The 14,926-nt window shown below is 41.6% G+C and overlaps 1 protein-coding gene across 2 annotated transcripts in view; it reads left to right on the forward strand.

Annotated features, from left to right (window-relative positions):
- Positions 1-14,926, forward strand: part of STOM (stomatin) — a 35,822-nt gene that overhangs the window by 2,915 nt on the left and 17,981 nt on the right. Inside the window, exon 2 of one of the 2 annotated variants that reach the window (XM_062207636.1) lies at positions 13,634-13,740. In XM_062207636.1, the coding sequence (XP_062063620.1) occupies positions 13,634-13,740 (107 nt within the window). The remainder of the gene's footprint in view (positions 1-13,633; positions 13,741-14,926) is intronic. The other variant, XM_062207637.1, reaches the window with a different exon arrangement.

Consider the following 14,926-nt stretch of genomic DNA (forward strand, 5'->3'; position numbering starts at 1 on the left):
CCTACCCTCCTGCCCCCACTCCTACCCACCTCCTCCTCTCTCTCCTATTCCCTATCCCATTCTCCATTAAGATTCATTTTCAATTAACTTTATACACAGAAGACCAACTCTATACTAAGTAAGGATTTCAACAATTTGTGCGCGTGCACACACACACACAATTTGAGCACAAGTTTTACAGTTAATTCTCAGAGGACAGAAGTCCTGCACGGATGTTAGTGCACAGTGACTCCTGTTGTTAATTTAACAATTACCACTCATGTATGACGTCAATGACCATCTGAGGCTCTTGACATGGAAGCCTTTCGAATCCACAGTCTTCCACAGTCCATTTATTTTATCAGGCAGCCGACTCCTCAGGCTTCAGCCGTGTGCAGATCAGTCAGCTTCTGGAGTGACTGAATTCCTCTGTAGCTGGAATCCCTGGTGCTCTCTTTAGGGCTGGCTTGCTTGTTTCAGGTGCTCAGCTTGTATGGCGTTGCTGGCTTTGGGCTGCACTCCAGTTTCAGGCCACCGGCTTCTCATCGGCCTTGAATCATTATTGGAGTACCTAGGAAATGTGTTATCCAATCCAGGAGAAGTTTTCTCATTGAGAGAGGCATGTAGGCCTGGCCAGCTATACATGAGGCCCAGACCTATCGACCTCTTTACATGGGTTACCAGAAGGGACATTATAAGGAAGATGCGACTCTTTTTAGGGAAAACACCCTGTTGACTCCATTACCTAGCTGGCCTGGGAGGAGAGCTGGCTTGCACAGGAGGTTAGTGTAGAACAGGTGGCATATCTAAAAGGAAGATGGCTGTCCTCCTGTACTGACCCTAGGCCTTTCCCTCAACAGCGGTGGTTATCTTGGAAGCTGGACGGAGTAAGGGCTTTTTTAGCTTGGAGCCAGCAGGGTCTGTGGTTCTAACCTGGGAGCCCTTCTGCCTGGAGCAGTTCCACCCACCCAGCTCTTGTCAGAATTTTGTGGAGGCTGGCTTTTGTCAGGGACTCTTTGCCCTGTCTCTTGGCTTTCCATATAGAAAGCTGATGCCATTTGGGGTGGACTGGGAGCCATCTTTCAAATATGGATTTACTGATTCTAAAAGTTGAATGGAAAAAAATTGCACAACACTGCCTCTTTGATAGTTGTATTTTCCTGGATTCCCTATCCTGACCCCCTGGTTAGAGGAGTTCTTTGGGAATAAAATGTCTTTGTATTTCATGTTCATTTAGTTGTTTTTTTGTGATCATAGACCCGTTATTATTTCTAAGTTCTTTCTCTTGGCTGTATACTTTTTTTAAAGACAGAAAAGTTTTGTTTTGTTTTTTTTTAAGATTTTATCTATTCACTTGAGAGGTAGAGTTAAAGACAGATAGAGGGAGAGACAAAAAGAAAGGTCTCCTATCCACTGTTTCACTCCCCAAATGGCTGCAACAGCTGGAGCTGAGCTGATCAGGAGCCAGGAGCTTCCTTTGGGTTTCCCTTGCATGTGCAGGGGCCCAAGCACTTGGGCCATCTTCCACTGCTTTCCCAGGACATAGCAGAGAGCTGAATCGGAAGAGGAGAAGCCAGGACTAGAACCAGCGCCCATTTGGGATGCCAGCATCACAGGCAGAGGCTTAACCTACTGCACCACAGCGCCAGCCCCAAGACAGAAGTCTTCTAAGACTCTAATGGGAACTAATGCTCCGTCTCCTTGGAAAATTATACATACAAACAAAATTTCGCTTGGTCGATGTCATCTTTTTTTCATGTAAACCTTGGAAATTTGAAATATGAAAGCTATTATTGGAATGTATTAAATAGAATTTATTGAATGGTTGCCATGTAAACACCACCTAAGGGCTCTGCAGACATTACCTAAGTGCAGTTCTGCAACAGCACCACCAGGAAAATGTCATCATTCATCATTTTACAATGAAGAAACTGAGGCTCCGAGAGGTAAAATCACACACGGCCTGTGAGGTTCAAGAAGGTAGGAGACTGCAGGTAGGAGACAGAAAACAAAGAAACCCCAGAGGAACCCAACTTCAGTCAAGGCCTCTTGTGTAGGGCAGCTCCAGCAGGCTGCTTCTGACAGAGGGAGGCAGTGGAATGCTAAAAAGATTGAACTCTACCTCATTATGTCTTTGCTGGTCATTAGTCCTAGGCAGATAACTATGATCAAACCTGAAGCAAACCGAATTTTTCTTACAGCCAGGGCATTCACTCTGTATGAAATAATGCAGGTGGATTGCAAAGAAATGTATCATTGTAATTAAGAGCCGCATCAACAGAATAAATCCCTTTGGGAGATTGTCTGAAAATAAGCAGAATCATGAGGCTGACTTGTTTGTTTCAGTACAGCTGAGCAGATTGAAGAGAACTTTGTAACTTCTTCAATAATTAATCTGAGTTAAACCACCAGCTGTCATAAATTAACTCAAGCTACAGACCAAGTCTACAAAAGCAGGCATTTATATATATATTTTTTTATTATTAAATAGGTTCTTGGTGCCACCTTTTTGTGTATGTTTTACTGTGCAAAACAGAGTCCCTGATTCCCTAGTCAATTTTGAAGAAAACATTTTTTAGATTTATTTATTTGAAAGGCAGAGTAACAGGGAAAGAGGGAAAGACAGAAAGAGATCTTCCATCTGCTGATTCTCTGTCTAAATGGCCACAACAGCGAGGTTTATACCAGACTGAAACAGGAGCCTGCCACATGGGTCGCAGGGACCCAAGGACTTGGGCCATCTTCTGCTGCCTTCCCAGACACATTAGCATGAAGCTGGATCAGAAGCAGAGTAGCCCAATCTCCAAAGGAAGCAGCTTAACCCACTGCACCACGACACTGGTCCCAGAAACAATATCTTTAAGATGTGTATAAAGTACTACATATAAATTTCAGAATCATTTTTCAACAAGGCATGGCAACATGCTTTCCTGAAAACTGTTGTAATCACAAAAAAGTGAACTCCTCTCTTCTGAGTCTGCCTAGCATCCTGTGTGTATTTCTACTGTAACGGTTATTACTGAGTACTTTAAAAAGCTCATGGGATATGGAGTTAAAAGATAATTTTATTTTTGTGCAAAAAACGAAATCTATGCATGGTTTTTTCATAATGCACACTTTTCCTGAACTTTTTCGAGTCCTCATGTGCATAGATTTCAAAAAATTTTGCACCAAAATAAACTTATCTTTTAATTTCTTCTCTGCAAACATTTTAAAATACCCTCATATTACAGTTACCAGTTTGAGTCATCTGTTATCTCCCTACCTTTACTAAATGATGAGAGCTTTTGAAAGCATCATCATTCCTTGTTGTAATTGTTTGGTATCAAGTGCATAGTATGGGTGCAAAATGCTTGTTGAAAGAGAAAGAGAAAAAGTCAGAAGGGAGATCAAGCTCCATATTTACTAAATCCCATTGTTAGATGTTTAACTGTCTGCTTACAGTTTATTTAATTAAGTTTGTTTTAACCGAACTGTTGACTTTAGATGTTCCTTCATACTCCTTATTACATAGTCTTACTACAGGTAGACTATTTGTCTGGGTTTATAATATCAATAAGGGGATTATAATTGCCAAAGTAATATATTATACCTAATAAGGAATCTTGCTCAAAGAAGTGTGGAAAGAGAGAAGTTAGATCCCAGTCGGTAGAAAGAAGGAAGTGTGTATCAATTCTTTATTGGCACACAATTGTTCCTGCATTTTTTTTAATCACGTCTATGCTCCAGGACTAGTAGATAAACTTGAACCTCAAGCCTTGACTTGAGCTTTCAGTGGATTAGCCTTGAAGATGCAACATATAAAGTATTTGTCCTAAAGCATCAGACAATGAAAATGATACCAAACTTGCTGTCTAATAGAGTGAATTCTTATAGTCAGGTAGTATAGTATGGTAAAAATACAAGTGGAGAGGCCAGCACTGTGGCATAGCAGGTTAAGCAACCATATGGGCACCAGTTCAAGCGCTAGCTGCTCCACTTCCAATCCAGCTCCCTGCTAATGGCCTGGGAAAGCAGCAGAGGAATGGCCCAAGCTCCTGACTCCAGGTTTTGGTCTGGCCCAGCCCAAGCCAATGTGGCCGCCTTGGGAGGGAACCAGCGGATGGAAGATCTCTCTCTGTCTCTCCCTCTTTCTCTCTGTAACTCTTTCAAATAAATAAAATAAACCTTTAAAAAATACAAGTGGGATTTAGAACCAAGTTATCTGGGTTCAGATTTCAGTAACCATCACTTACGACCTAGGTCACCTTGGGCAAGTCTCATAGCCTCCAAAGAGTCAGCTCCTCATCTTTATGTTGGATAGAAATCTTACTGCCCTGTTGGCCTCCCAGAATCTTGAGTATCTGGTGGCAACATATATGTGAGTATACTTTTGAAACTTTGAAATGTAAATTATTAGGGTGTTAGTTAATGGATTAAAACAAAGAATAAAAAGGTTAACAATGACTAGGATCTATAAGCCGAAAGAATGTTTTTGAGCTGCTCTTCAGAAAGCCAGGTCATTTTGCAGTCAATTCAAATTTAGGGGCAAATTTGAAAGATTCGTATGCAAGATGATCCCAGAGAGTTTAGACTGTGACTTAGCACCCCAAATGTAGGCTGTGTCTCCTCCTGAGATGGAGTCCCCAAGCACATTGTTAGTCTTGATCAATTTCTCCATGGGGTGCAGATCCCTGAAGACAGTTCACTTAGTAAAAATCTCATTTCTATAAACTATAGCAATAATGACCTTGAAGTTATGGTAATAATGGCAGCTGTTTGTTCAACACTTCCTGTCAGGCCCTTTTCATATTTTCTCATGTTATCATTGGAACAACAATTGAGCTAGTTTTTTGTTCATTTATCCCATTTTTTCTTGTGAGAAAATTTAGTGGCGGAGTTGGCATCTGGCCCCTAAAACTCGAGCTCCTGGCCATTGCTTAGTTCTTCTGCCTTAGTGAAGAATTTAGAACCTTGTGATCAATTTTCTTATGCTTCCTTTTTCCATTTTTAAGTGAAAATGATGTTACCCTCCAAAGACTTTTATGAGAAAGACTTTATTATATATATTTTTAATATGGCTCTAGGTTAAAAAAAAAAAACTTGAAAAAATAGAAGTGTTTTGTTTTGTTCTGTTTCCCCATATTTCAGGCCCCATCTAAGTTTGCTTAACTTAATACCCATTATGAAATTGTTCTCTAATTTTTCTGAACATTAGTACTTTCATTTTTACAGACATGGTCTTGTTCAGCCTATTCCTCTATCATTCTGAATTCTCTAACCTCACAGTTGAAAAATGTCTTTTTTTTTTTTTTTTTGTATTAAAGATTTACTTTGTTTATTTGAAAAGCAGAAAGCAGAATTACAGGGAGAGACAGAGAGAGAGAGAGAGAGAGAGAGAGAGAGAGAGAGAGAGATTCCATCTTCTCATTCACTCTTCAAATGGCCACAATGGCCAGGGTTGGGCCAGGCCAAAGCCAGGAGCCAGGAGCTTCATCTGGGTCTCCTATGTGGGTGTAGGGTCCCAAGTACTTAGGCCATCTTCCACTGGTTTCCCGGGTACATTAGCAGGGAGCTGGATTGGAAGTGGAGCAGCCGGGTCTCGAACCGGTGCCCATATTAGATGCCGACACCTCAGGCAGCAACTTAACCCATTATGCCACAACATAGTCCCTGTGGTCAGATTTTTTAAAAAGAAAACACTTGATGAAAGCAGTTGACAACTATGTTAGGACAGAAGATGATTCTGAGTGATTCTTAAATCCTGTCTGCTGACGTGTAGTCTCAGTTTATCCTATGTGGTAGGAAATTTGTTTTTCTCAAAAGAAACAGAAGAACCACTCAACTCATCCATCAACTGAGTATTTAGCAAATCTTTTTGGAGTACTGTTTTCCACTAGATATGTTCCATGTGAGTTTATTTATTCATCACACCAACCCTCTGAGGAGGTACTCTTATTAGCCCTACTTTCAAATGAGCAGACTGAGGCACAAAAGGGTGAGGTACATTTCCCAGATCCCATAGCCAGTAAGTGACAGAACCAACTCTGGACCTATTATGCTACACTTTTTTTTAAACAAGAATTGAAGGGTCCAAATGTATTCATATTGCTGTCATCTATTTTTCCCCTATTTACTTACTTATTTTCCCTATTTATCATCTGAAACATTTGAATGAAGGAAAGCTCAGAAAATCTTCAAAATGCTTGGGAAATGAAATATTTATGCACATTGAATTTCCTTATTCTGTTTAAACTAGCAAAGGATTCCCTTTATTTTAGCTGTTGTTAACAATCCTCCTTAAAAGGATTAGTTCATTTGATTTCCTTAGTATTTCATGATAAACACATTTTTAAGCTTTGTAATTTAAGTTACGTATTGCTTCATCAATTCCAGTGCTTTTGGTCTAAGGTTTATAGCTATAACTGGTTCATAATAGGAAGGAAATTTTAAATTTTTCAATCATGGTTCTTAATTTGATGCCATCCGAGCTATAGTCAGTGTGGGCCAGAGAATAATTTCTTCTCTGGAGTTTTAAGGATAAGGATATTTGAAGAACTGTAGACTGAACCCAATTAAAAAATCATTTCTAAGAAGAATGATAATATGTGCCTGCTTTTGAAATCCTCTGCTCCGTGAGCTGCCGGTTGTGACTTGCAGTCAAACACTGTCCTCTTTTCAACATGTAGTTACTGAACCCATCCTGTGTGCTCCGCGCTGCCCCTCTCACTCTTCTAGCCCTTGAATCTGTCCCTTGATAGCCTGCTGCCTTCGTTTTTATGTTTCTCTCCTCTTTACTCCTTTTCTCCTTCTGTGGCTCTTGTCTTCCTCTCTTCTGTTGTTTCCATCCCTTCTGTTTGTTTCTCTTAAAATTCCAGTTATTTGAAAAGCATAGTTATCACAAGATTGTCCTTTAGGGCAGACATATTTAAATTCGCATGTTTTACTTGCCCTGGTGCCTGTTTTCACTTCAAGTGTTTATTTTGCAGGTCTTAAAAGACCTGTTTCAAAATAAAGGAGAGAGAAACCGGAAGATGGGAAACATACCCCTATTTCAAAGACTGGAAGGAAGATCTAATGTATTATTTAATGTATGAAACTCTTCCTCCTCCCGTAAATAGTTGTTTAACACAGAACAGGAACAAGGGTTGTAACTGCCCATGGACCAAATCTGCCTGGCTGCCTGCTTTTGTACGGGCTGCAAGCTATGAATAGCTTTTACTATTTGTGAAAGTTTTTAAATAGTTAAAAGATATATTTGATTATGTGTGAAAACTTTATGAAACTCATACTTTGGTGTCCATAAATTTTTATTGGAATGCAGCCATGCTCATTTGTGTGTATTGTCTGTGGCTGCCTTGGCACTACAGGGAGAGTTGAGTACTTGCCACAGACGATGGTCTGCATAGCCTAAGATGTGTACCCAGTCCTCTTGCAGGAAACAGTCGCCAAATCTTGACACAGCATCTCTGATGAAAGACGGTGGTGTCCCACAAGAACACTGCTTTCCTGAAATATCTGCTTGTAAGGAGAACATTTTTTAAATTGTGTAGTCCTTTTATTTTGCTTTACCCTTTCGAAAAGGGCTCTTGGAACGAGATGGACTGTGTTTTGGGGATTAGATTCCCAGCCATCCTAATCTTTCCCCACCCAGACAACCGTGTTCTCGCAAGCAGTTTACAACATGAAGTATTTCACCTGCACTCTGGGCAGGGAAGGAAGGTTGCCCTTAATGTTGCAGCTTGGGTTATTTCAGTAATCTTTAAGCTCACCTTTTTCCTCTTGTGTGCAATAACGCTTGTGAATGATATTTTTAGGTATTGTGTAAGACATGTTTCTGGCCTTTCTCAACAGGAAATCCAATATCTTATGAATGTCAGAGTAATTAAATCTCAGTGGTTAGTGGGATTTATTACTCCACATGATTTCCACTGTTGCCAAGTTCAATAGATTTTAAAGGAAATCAGATGACCTGGGATTGGTACCAACAGACACTGTGCTGGACATTAATCTGGGTTATCATTTTGGGAAGAATGTTTTACTGCTTTTCCTAACGCTGCCTCAACAGAAATTGCTGTATGACCTGTCTTCCTTCATTTGTTTCATGGTTTGGTTTGATTTTCTTTTGTTTTTCCATTGGGTCTTTTGCTTTATTGCTTTGAGACTCCAGGAGGAATTTTTACATCTACTTTACAGGTATTTGTAAACATTACACATAATGTTTGGAAGGAACTAGCAGTAGCTAACATATAGTAGGTATTCAATAAATAATAGTTACCACTAGTAATAACAGATACCCATAGAATGAGATTTAAGAATTAGACAATTCCATCTTTTCAGCAAAATTGAATTACATAATAAATAGAGATATACGGAAACTGCTAAAAGTAAATTCAGCAAAATTTCTAACTGAAGAGTTTAGACATAACCTAAATATTCATCATATGAAACAATAGATTATACAACCATTAGTAATGAGAAAAAATATGTACTGACATAAAAGATGTTCACAGTTTAGGGAAGGAAGCAGGTTTAAATTCCTTATGTAGGGACAGGCACGAAGCCCAGCAGTTAGCATGCTGCATCCCACACTGGAGTATCTGGGTTCACTTCCCAGTTATGGCTGCTGACTACCTTTCTGCCAGTGCAGACCCTGGGTGGAGGCAGTGATGGCTCAAGTAATTGGGTTTCTACCTCCCATGTAGAAGACCTGGATTGCAATCCCAGCTATCAGCTTCAGCCCCAGCCCATCCCCAGCCATTGCAGGCAATGAGTGAACTAGCAGATAGGAACTCTCTCTCTCTCCACCCTCAAATAAATAAATAAATTTTAAAAAATCATTATGCGTGTCATTATTTCACTTTTGAAAAAAGGAGAATAGATAAGGTTGAAAGGGGACCGCACTGTGGCTTAACTGGTAAAGCTACCACCTGCAGTGCTGGCATCCCATTTGGGTGCCGGTTCTAGTCCCGGCTGCTCCTCTTCCAATCCCACTCTCTGCTATGGCCTGGGAAAGCAGTAAGGATGGCCCAAGTCCTTGGGCTCCTGCACTCACATGGGAGACTGGCAGATCCAGCCATTGCAGCCATCTGGGGAGTGAACCAGCAGATGGAAGACCTCTCTCTCTCTGCCTCTGCCTCTGCCTCTGTAACCCTGCCTTTCAAATAAATAAATAAATCTTTTAAAAAGAAAAGAAAAGTTTGAAAGGACATATATCAAAACAAAAAAATTAATCACTAGAGGTAATGAAAATGTAATTTTTCTTTTTTCAATTTTTTGAATTATAATTTCTTTTTTTAAAAAGTGTATTTATTTGAAAGGCAAAGTGTACAGAGAGAATGGGAGAGATAGATATATCTTCCATCTGTTGGTTCACTCCCCAGATAGTCACAACGGCTGGGGCTGGGCCAATCGGAAGCCAGGAGCCAGTAGCTTCCTCTGGTTTCCCATGTGGGTGGCAGGGGCCCAAGTACAAGGGCCATCCTGCACTGCTTTCCCGGGCACAGTAGCAGGGAGCTGGATGGGAAGTAGAGCAACCAGGACTCAAACTGGTGTCCACGTGGGTTGCTGGCATCTCAGGCAGCAGCATTACCCACTATGCCATGATGCCAGCCCCTGAACTGTAATTTCTAATTTTTATGGTGATGATCTTGCTTTAGAAAAATTACATTGTTTCCTAAGATAAGTCCAGTTTGCATTTCAGTGCATAAGTTTAGATGTACAGGCTTCCATCCATTTTCAGGCTCTAGCTTTGATTGGATAAAATTTTATTCGAGGGCACAAAGTTGTGGCACAGCAGGTTAAGTGGCTGCTTCCGACATCAGCATCCCATATCAGAGAGTAGTTGGAGTCCCGTCGACTCCACTTCTGATCCAGCTTCTTGCTAATGGCAGTAGAAGATGGCCCAAGTACTTAGGGCCACACCACATTATGGGAGACCCTGATGGAGTTGTGGGTTCCTGGCTTTGGCCTGGCCCAACCCCAGCTATTTGGGGGGTGAATGAGCAGATAGAGATTTCTCTCTCGCTCTTCCTCTCTCCTTGTCTGATGCTCTGCCTTTCAAATAAATAAATCTTTTTAAAAATAAGTTATATAAGTGCACAAGAAATTGAAGTATTATGTACAATATAAGTGCCTAAAGATTTTTTCAAAGTGCTATAAGAAGGCAGAGTCAGAGAACATCGCATCTAGCTGGAAAGCTTGGTAAGAAGTATTTTATATCCACAGAACACTGTACCGGACATTAGGAAGATAAAAATGAATAAGAAACATTCCTGCTCCCAGGGAGTTTATAATCTACTGTATTCAGGGCACTAGAATATGGGAGACTTGGGGCAATATTTTAGAAAGCACCAAATGTGGTCAGATGGGTATTTGTGGCCTTGTTTGGAATCCATTTCTCTCTGGAAACCTTGGCCTGGCCTATAAATAGGCACAGCAGGCATTCAGAGGGCTCGTCTCTAAGAAACTCGGATTTCATTTTCCGAACTCCTACCATGCCTTCCCAGTTTTGACACTGTCTTCAGAAAGGGCTCTTAACGTGAAAGCATCCCCAATGAGGATTTTTCAATTCAGAGGTGAAGGGTCAAAGAGTGAGTTGATTTAAAACATGGGTTTTGGAGTAAGTAACCAATAGTTGAATTTTAGATTTTCCATTGTACAACGTTGGAAAAGTTAAGTTGCTTCAATTAAAAATACTTAGCTTCCAGGGCTGTTGTAACAATTAAATGAGGTATGGTTGAAAGTAATGTCACACAATGCCTACGGCATCAAAAACCATCCGAAACAGCCATTGGTACTGTTGTTAGTTGTGATGATACCTGACAGAGCTTTTGCCGTAGCAGCACTGCCACCCTGCTTTCAAAGTTATCCAGTAAATATTCCTGTACCGCAAGGGTTAAAGCTTAGAAACCGCCAGGATTAACTTCCATCACTTTTCTCTGTATACACACGAGGACAGCCACCTCACAGCATGACACAGGAGCAGAAAACTGCGAAGTGAGACACTTGTAGATCCAGAGTACTCGCTGGATTTCTGGCTCTCCACCCTGTGTTTCCAAGCACGTGACCTGGTGCTGACATGTGTTTCTTTTCTCCCATGCTCCCTGTCTGAACTCTCTGCTTATTTCTTGGCCTCTTGTTTGTCCAAGTCTTGTTTCACAGCCATTGTGCCCTTTCTTCTGAGCAGGAACACACGCGAGGCGTAATTCTTGCCCTCTTGCCCAATTCCCTCTAGAAAATAAATAGAGCAGAAGCCTTCTGTGGTTGATAAGAATCCGTGGAATCCCTTGGTCTTCTCGGTCCCTATGTCCTCCAGAGAGAGGAAGAACAAACTAAAGATGGGGAAGACACTGGATACAGAAAATAGGAAACATCACCCTGGGGAAGACAGGAGTTCCCAGGATGGTGGTGAAAGGCGGTCACAGGCTGACAGCTGTGCGCGCTGGACAGGACGACAGGGCTCTGGGATGAACGTGATGCAAAACCGGATCCTTTTGGGAGGAGGTTTAGACAATTTCTGAGGGGTTTGAGGTTGGATCAATAGAAGTACACTGAAAAGTAAGCCAAGGGAGAAGACAACACTAATGCCAGAAAAAGGAAAGGAAAACTAACGCTACTTCAGTGCCTGGCCTGGCTTTGGGTAGCATTTACATGTTCATGGTCATATAAAATTGGCTATTGATCTAACCGGAACTGTGTAATACTGGGAGGATGATTGTATGCAGGTGGTAGGGATGGGGAGAGGCTCAGAGAACATTATCATCTCCATGGTAGAAACCAGTAGATCAAAGTTGAGAAGACAAGAAGTAACAGACAAGCATGTTGTTTAGAAATGTGGAGGTAAATGCCAAAGGGCAGTTGTTTTTCAAGGGGGAGAAACTGGGAGCGGTGAGCTGGGATTGCAGGTTGGTTGGTTGGTTGGTTGTTTTTTCTTAAATAATTTTGTAGAATGGTTTGACTTTTTAAACGTCATGCAAGTGTAACTTTGACAAAAAAAATTAAACAGGAAAAGTACAATTGCTTAGCTGCAAATGCTGAAAAGGGAAGTGAAAGAACTAGAGCAGAGAAGATTAGGTTACAAAGGGGCGGGCATTTGGGATAGGAAGTAAGACTCTGCTTGGGATGCCCACGTCCTGCAGTCCTGGCTGCTCTCCGAAACTCTACCTCCTGCTAAGTGCGCCCCAGAGCACTCCGAGAGGCAGAAGGCTCCGATGGTTTACTGCCGTCCACATGGGGAGCTTGGATTGAGTTCCTGGCTCCTGGCCCCAGCCTGGCCTGGCCTGGCCCCAGCTGTTGTGGGCATCTGGGGACTGAACCAAAGAAGGGGATACCTCTCTGTATCTCACTTTGTCTTTCAAATAAATAAGTAAATAAATAATTTTAAAAGCAGATTACCAATTTAATTTTTAGTTTTTCAAACAATGTATAGAAAGGGAAATATTTAGAAGAAAATACCAAAAATATTTCCTCTATAGATTTAGGGTAATTTTCCCTCTTTTTATACTTTTCTGAACTTTTTTGAAGTGGGACATATATTACCTTTGAAATCAGATAGAAAGGCTATTTCATACTACAAAAAGAGAATCAGAAACATGAGAGTAAAACTGTGTGCAAAGATAGTCATTTAAGCAGTGTTGACAATAGTAAGAAATAGAAACAACCGAATAATCAAGAAAGGAATGATAGATGGAGATGCGTAAACCCAGTGGAATATTTTACAGGCATCATTTCTAAAAAAGGACTAAATGACTTTACACTCGTCTATCCTATGGTTTTCGCCTGTAATCATGCTGTACTCTCAGCTAAAATGTCCTTTTCCTTCCTTCCCCTTCCTTTTGTTTGTGTTTATTACATCCTCCAAGCAGCCCTCTCCCTGGAACCACTCCCAACCACAATCACCCACTCCGCTCCATCTGTACCTCCATCCCAGTGTGGAAAATGTGTGAATTACCCTATTCTGTGTTTTCAATGTCCTGAACAAATGCCCTGTCTCTCTGCTTAGCAGCTAGTATTATAGTTATCTGTTTGTCTACCTTCCCCACTAAATGTCAACCTTCTTGTGGGTGATTATCGTGGCACGGCTGGGTAAGCGATGGCTTATGATGCTGACATTCCATATCAGAGTGCTGGTTCCACAACTAAAGTGCCTGGGAAGGCGGCAGAAAATGGCCCAAGTGCTTGGGGCCCTGTCACACATGTTCATGTTCATGTTCAGGATGGAGTTCCTGGCTCCTGGCTTGAGTGTGGCCCAACCCTGGCTGTTGTGGCCATTTGGGGAAGTGAACCAACAGATGAAAGATTCTCTCTCTCTCTCTCTCTCTCTCTCTCTCCCCCCTCTCCTCCCCTCTCCTCTCCTCTCCTCTCCTCTCCTCTCCTCTCCTCTCTATATCTCTTTTCTTTTCAAACACATAAATAACTCAAACTTTAACCTTCTTGAAAGCTAGGTTTGAGTCTTATTCATTTCTATTACTTCAACACAAAGTACAAGTCATCATAAACAGTAGGTGCTTAATAAATGTTTGCCAGATGAAGTAATTAATGTTGTGGAGAAATGCTTATGTTATCATGTTAAGTCGGTTAGGAAAAATAGTACTGGAAAGCACATAGGTGTTCAATGAATAAGGATGGAGATGGTGATGATCATGCTAACAACAATGTATGTTTTTGTTTTCAGCAGATAGCCCCAGTAAGGGCCTTGGACCCTGCGGATGGATTTTGGTGGCTGCCTCATTCTTATTCACACTTATAACTTTCCCAATATCAATATGGATGTGTATAAAGGTAAAGAATATCTCACTCACATCTGGAAAAACTCAGCTCCAACCTACATAAACCTGCTTTGTGTGTGCAAGACACATACACCATACTGGCTTTTAATTCTTTTTATGATTCATTTATTTGCTCCACTACCACACTCTGTAGTGCATTTATTTATTTGCTTACTTGAAAGGAAGGAAGGAAGGAAGGAAGGGAGGGAGGGAGGGAGGGAGGGAGGGAGGGAGGGAGGGAGGGAGGAAAAGGAAAGAAAAGGAAGGAAGGAAGGAAGGAAGGAAGGAAGGAAGGAAGGAAGGAAGAGATCTTCTAAGCACTAGGGCCATCTTCCACTGCCAAGTTTTTCCACAATGTGCATTTTTTTAAAGAATTATTTCATTTATTTGAAAGGCAGAGTTACAGAGAGACAGAAGCAGAGAGAGAGGTCTTCCATCTGCTGGTTCACTCTCCAGATGGCTGCAATGGTGGGAGCTGTGCTGCTCTGAAGCCAAGAGCCAGGAGATTCCTCCAGTCTCCCATGAGGGTACAGGGGCCCTAGCACTTGGGCCGTCTTCTACTGCTTTCCCAGGCCATAGTAGAGAGTTGGATTGGAAGTGGAGCAGCCAGGACTCAAACTGGCGCCCATATGGGATGCTGGTGCTGCAGACTGGGGCTTTAACCCACTGTGCCACAGCTCCAGCCCCAACAATGTGTATTTTTTATTAGCTTTTTGAAGATCCCTCCTATATATGGGTCAAAATACTTTTGCGGGGCTGGTGCTGTGGTGTAGTGGGCTAAGCCATCATCTGCGGTACAAGCATCCCATATGGGTGCTGGTTCGTGTCCTGGTTGTTCCTCTTCCAAGCCAGCTCTCTGCTTATGGCCTGGGAAAGTGGTAGAAAATGGCCCGTGCAAGTGGCTTGGGCACCTGCACCCAGTGGGAGACCCAGAAGAAGCTCCTGGCTCCTGGCTTCAGATTGGCCCAGCTCAGACCATTGCAGCCATTTGGGGAGTGAACCAGCAGATGGAAGACCTTTTTCACTGTCCCTCCCTCTCTCTCTCTGCCTGTATCTCTACCTATCAAAAAAATAAATAAAAATCTTTAAAAAAATATTTTTGCACCAAAGTAAACTTAGCTTTTAATTTCACTTTCCACAAACTTTTTGAGGTACTCTCGTGTATATTAAGCTGCATGTGTAAGCGTTTTTGTTTCTCA

The sequence above is a fragment of the Lepus europaeus genome, chromosome 12 (assembly GCF_033115175.1).
Source record: "Lepus europaeus isolate LE1 chromosome 12, mLepTim1.pri, whole genome shotgun sequence".
NCBI lineage: Eukaryota > Metazoa > Chordata > Mammalia > Lagomorpha > Leporidae > Lepus > Lepus europaeus.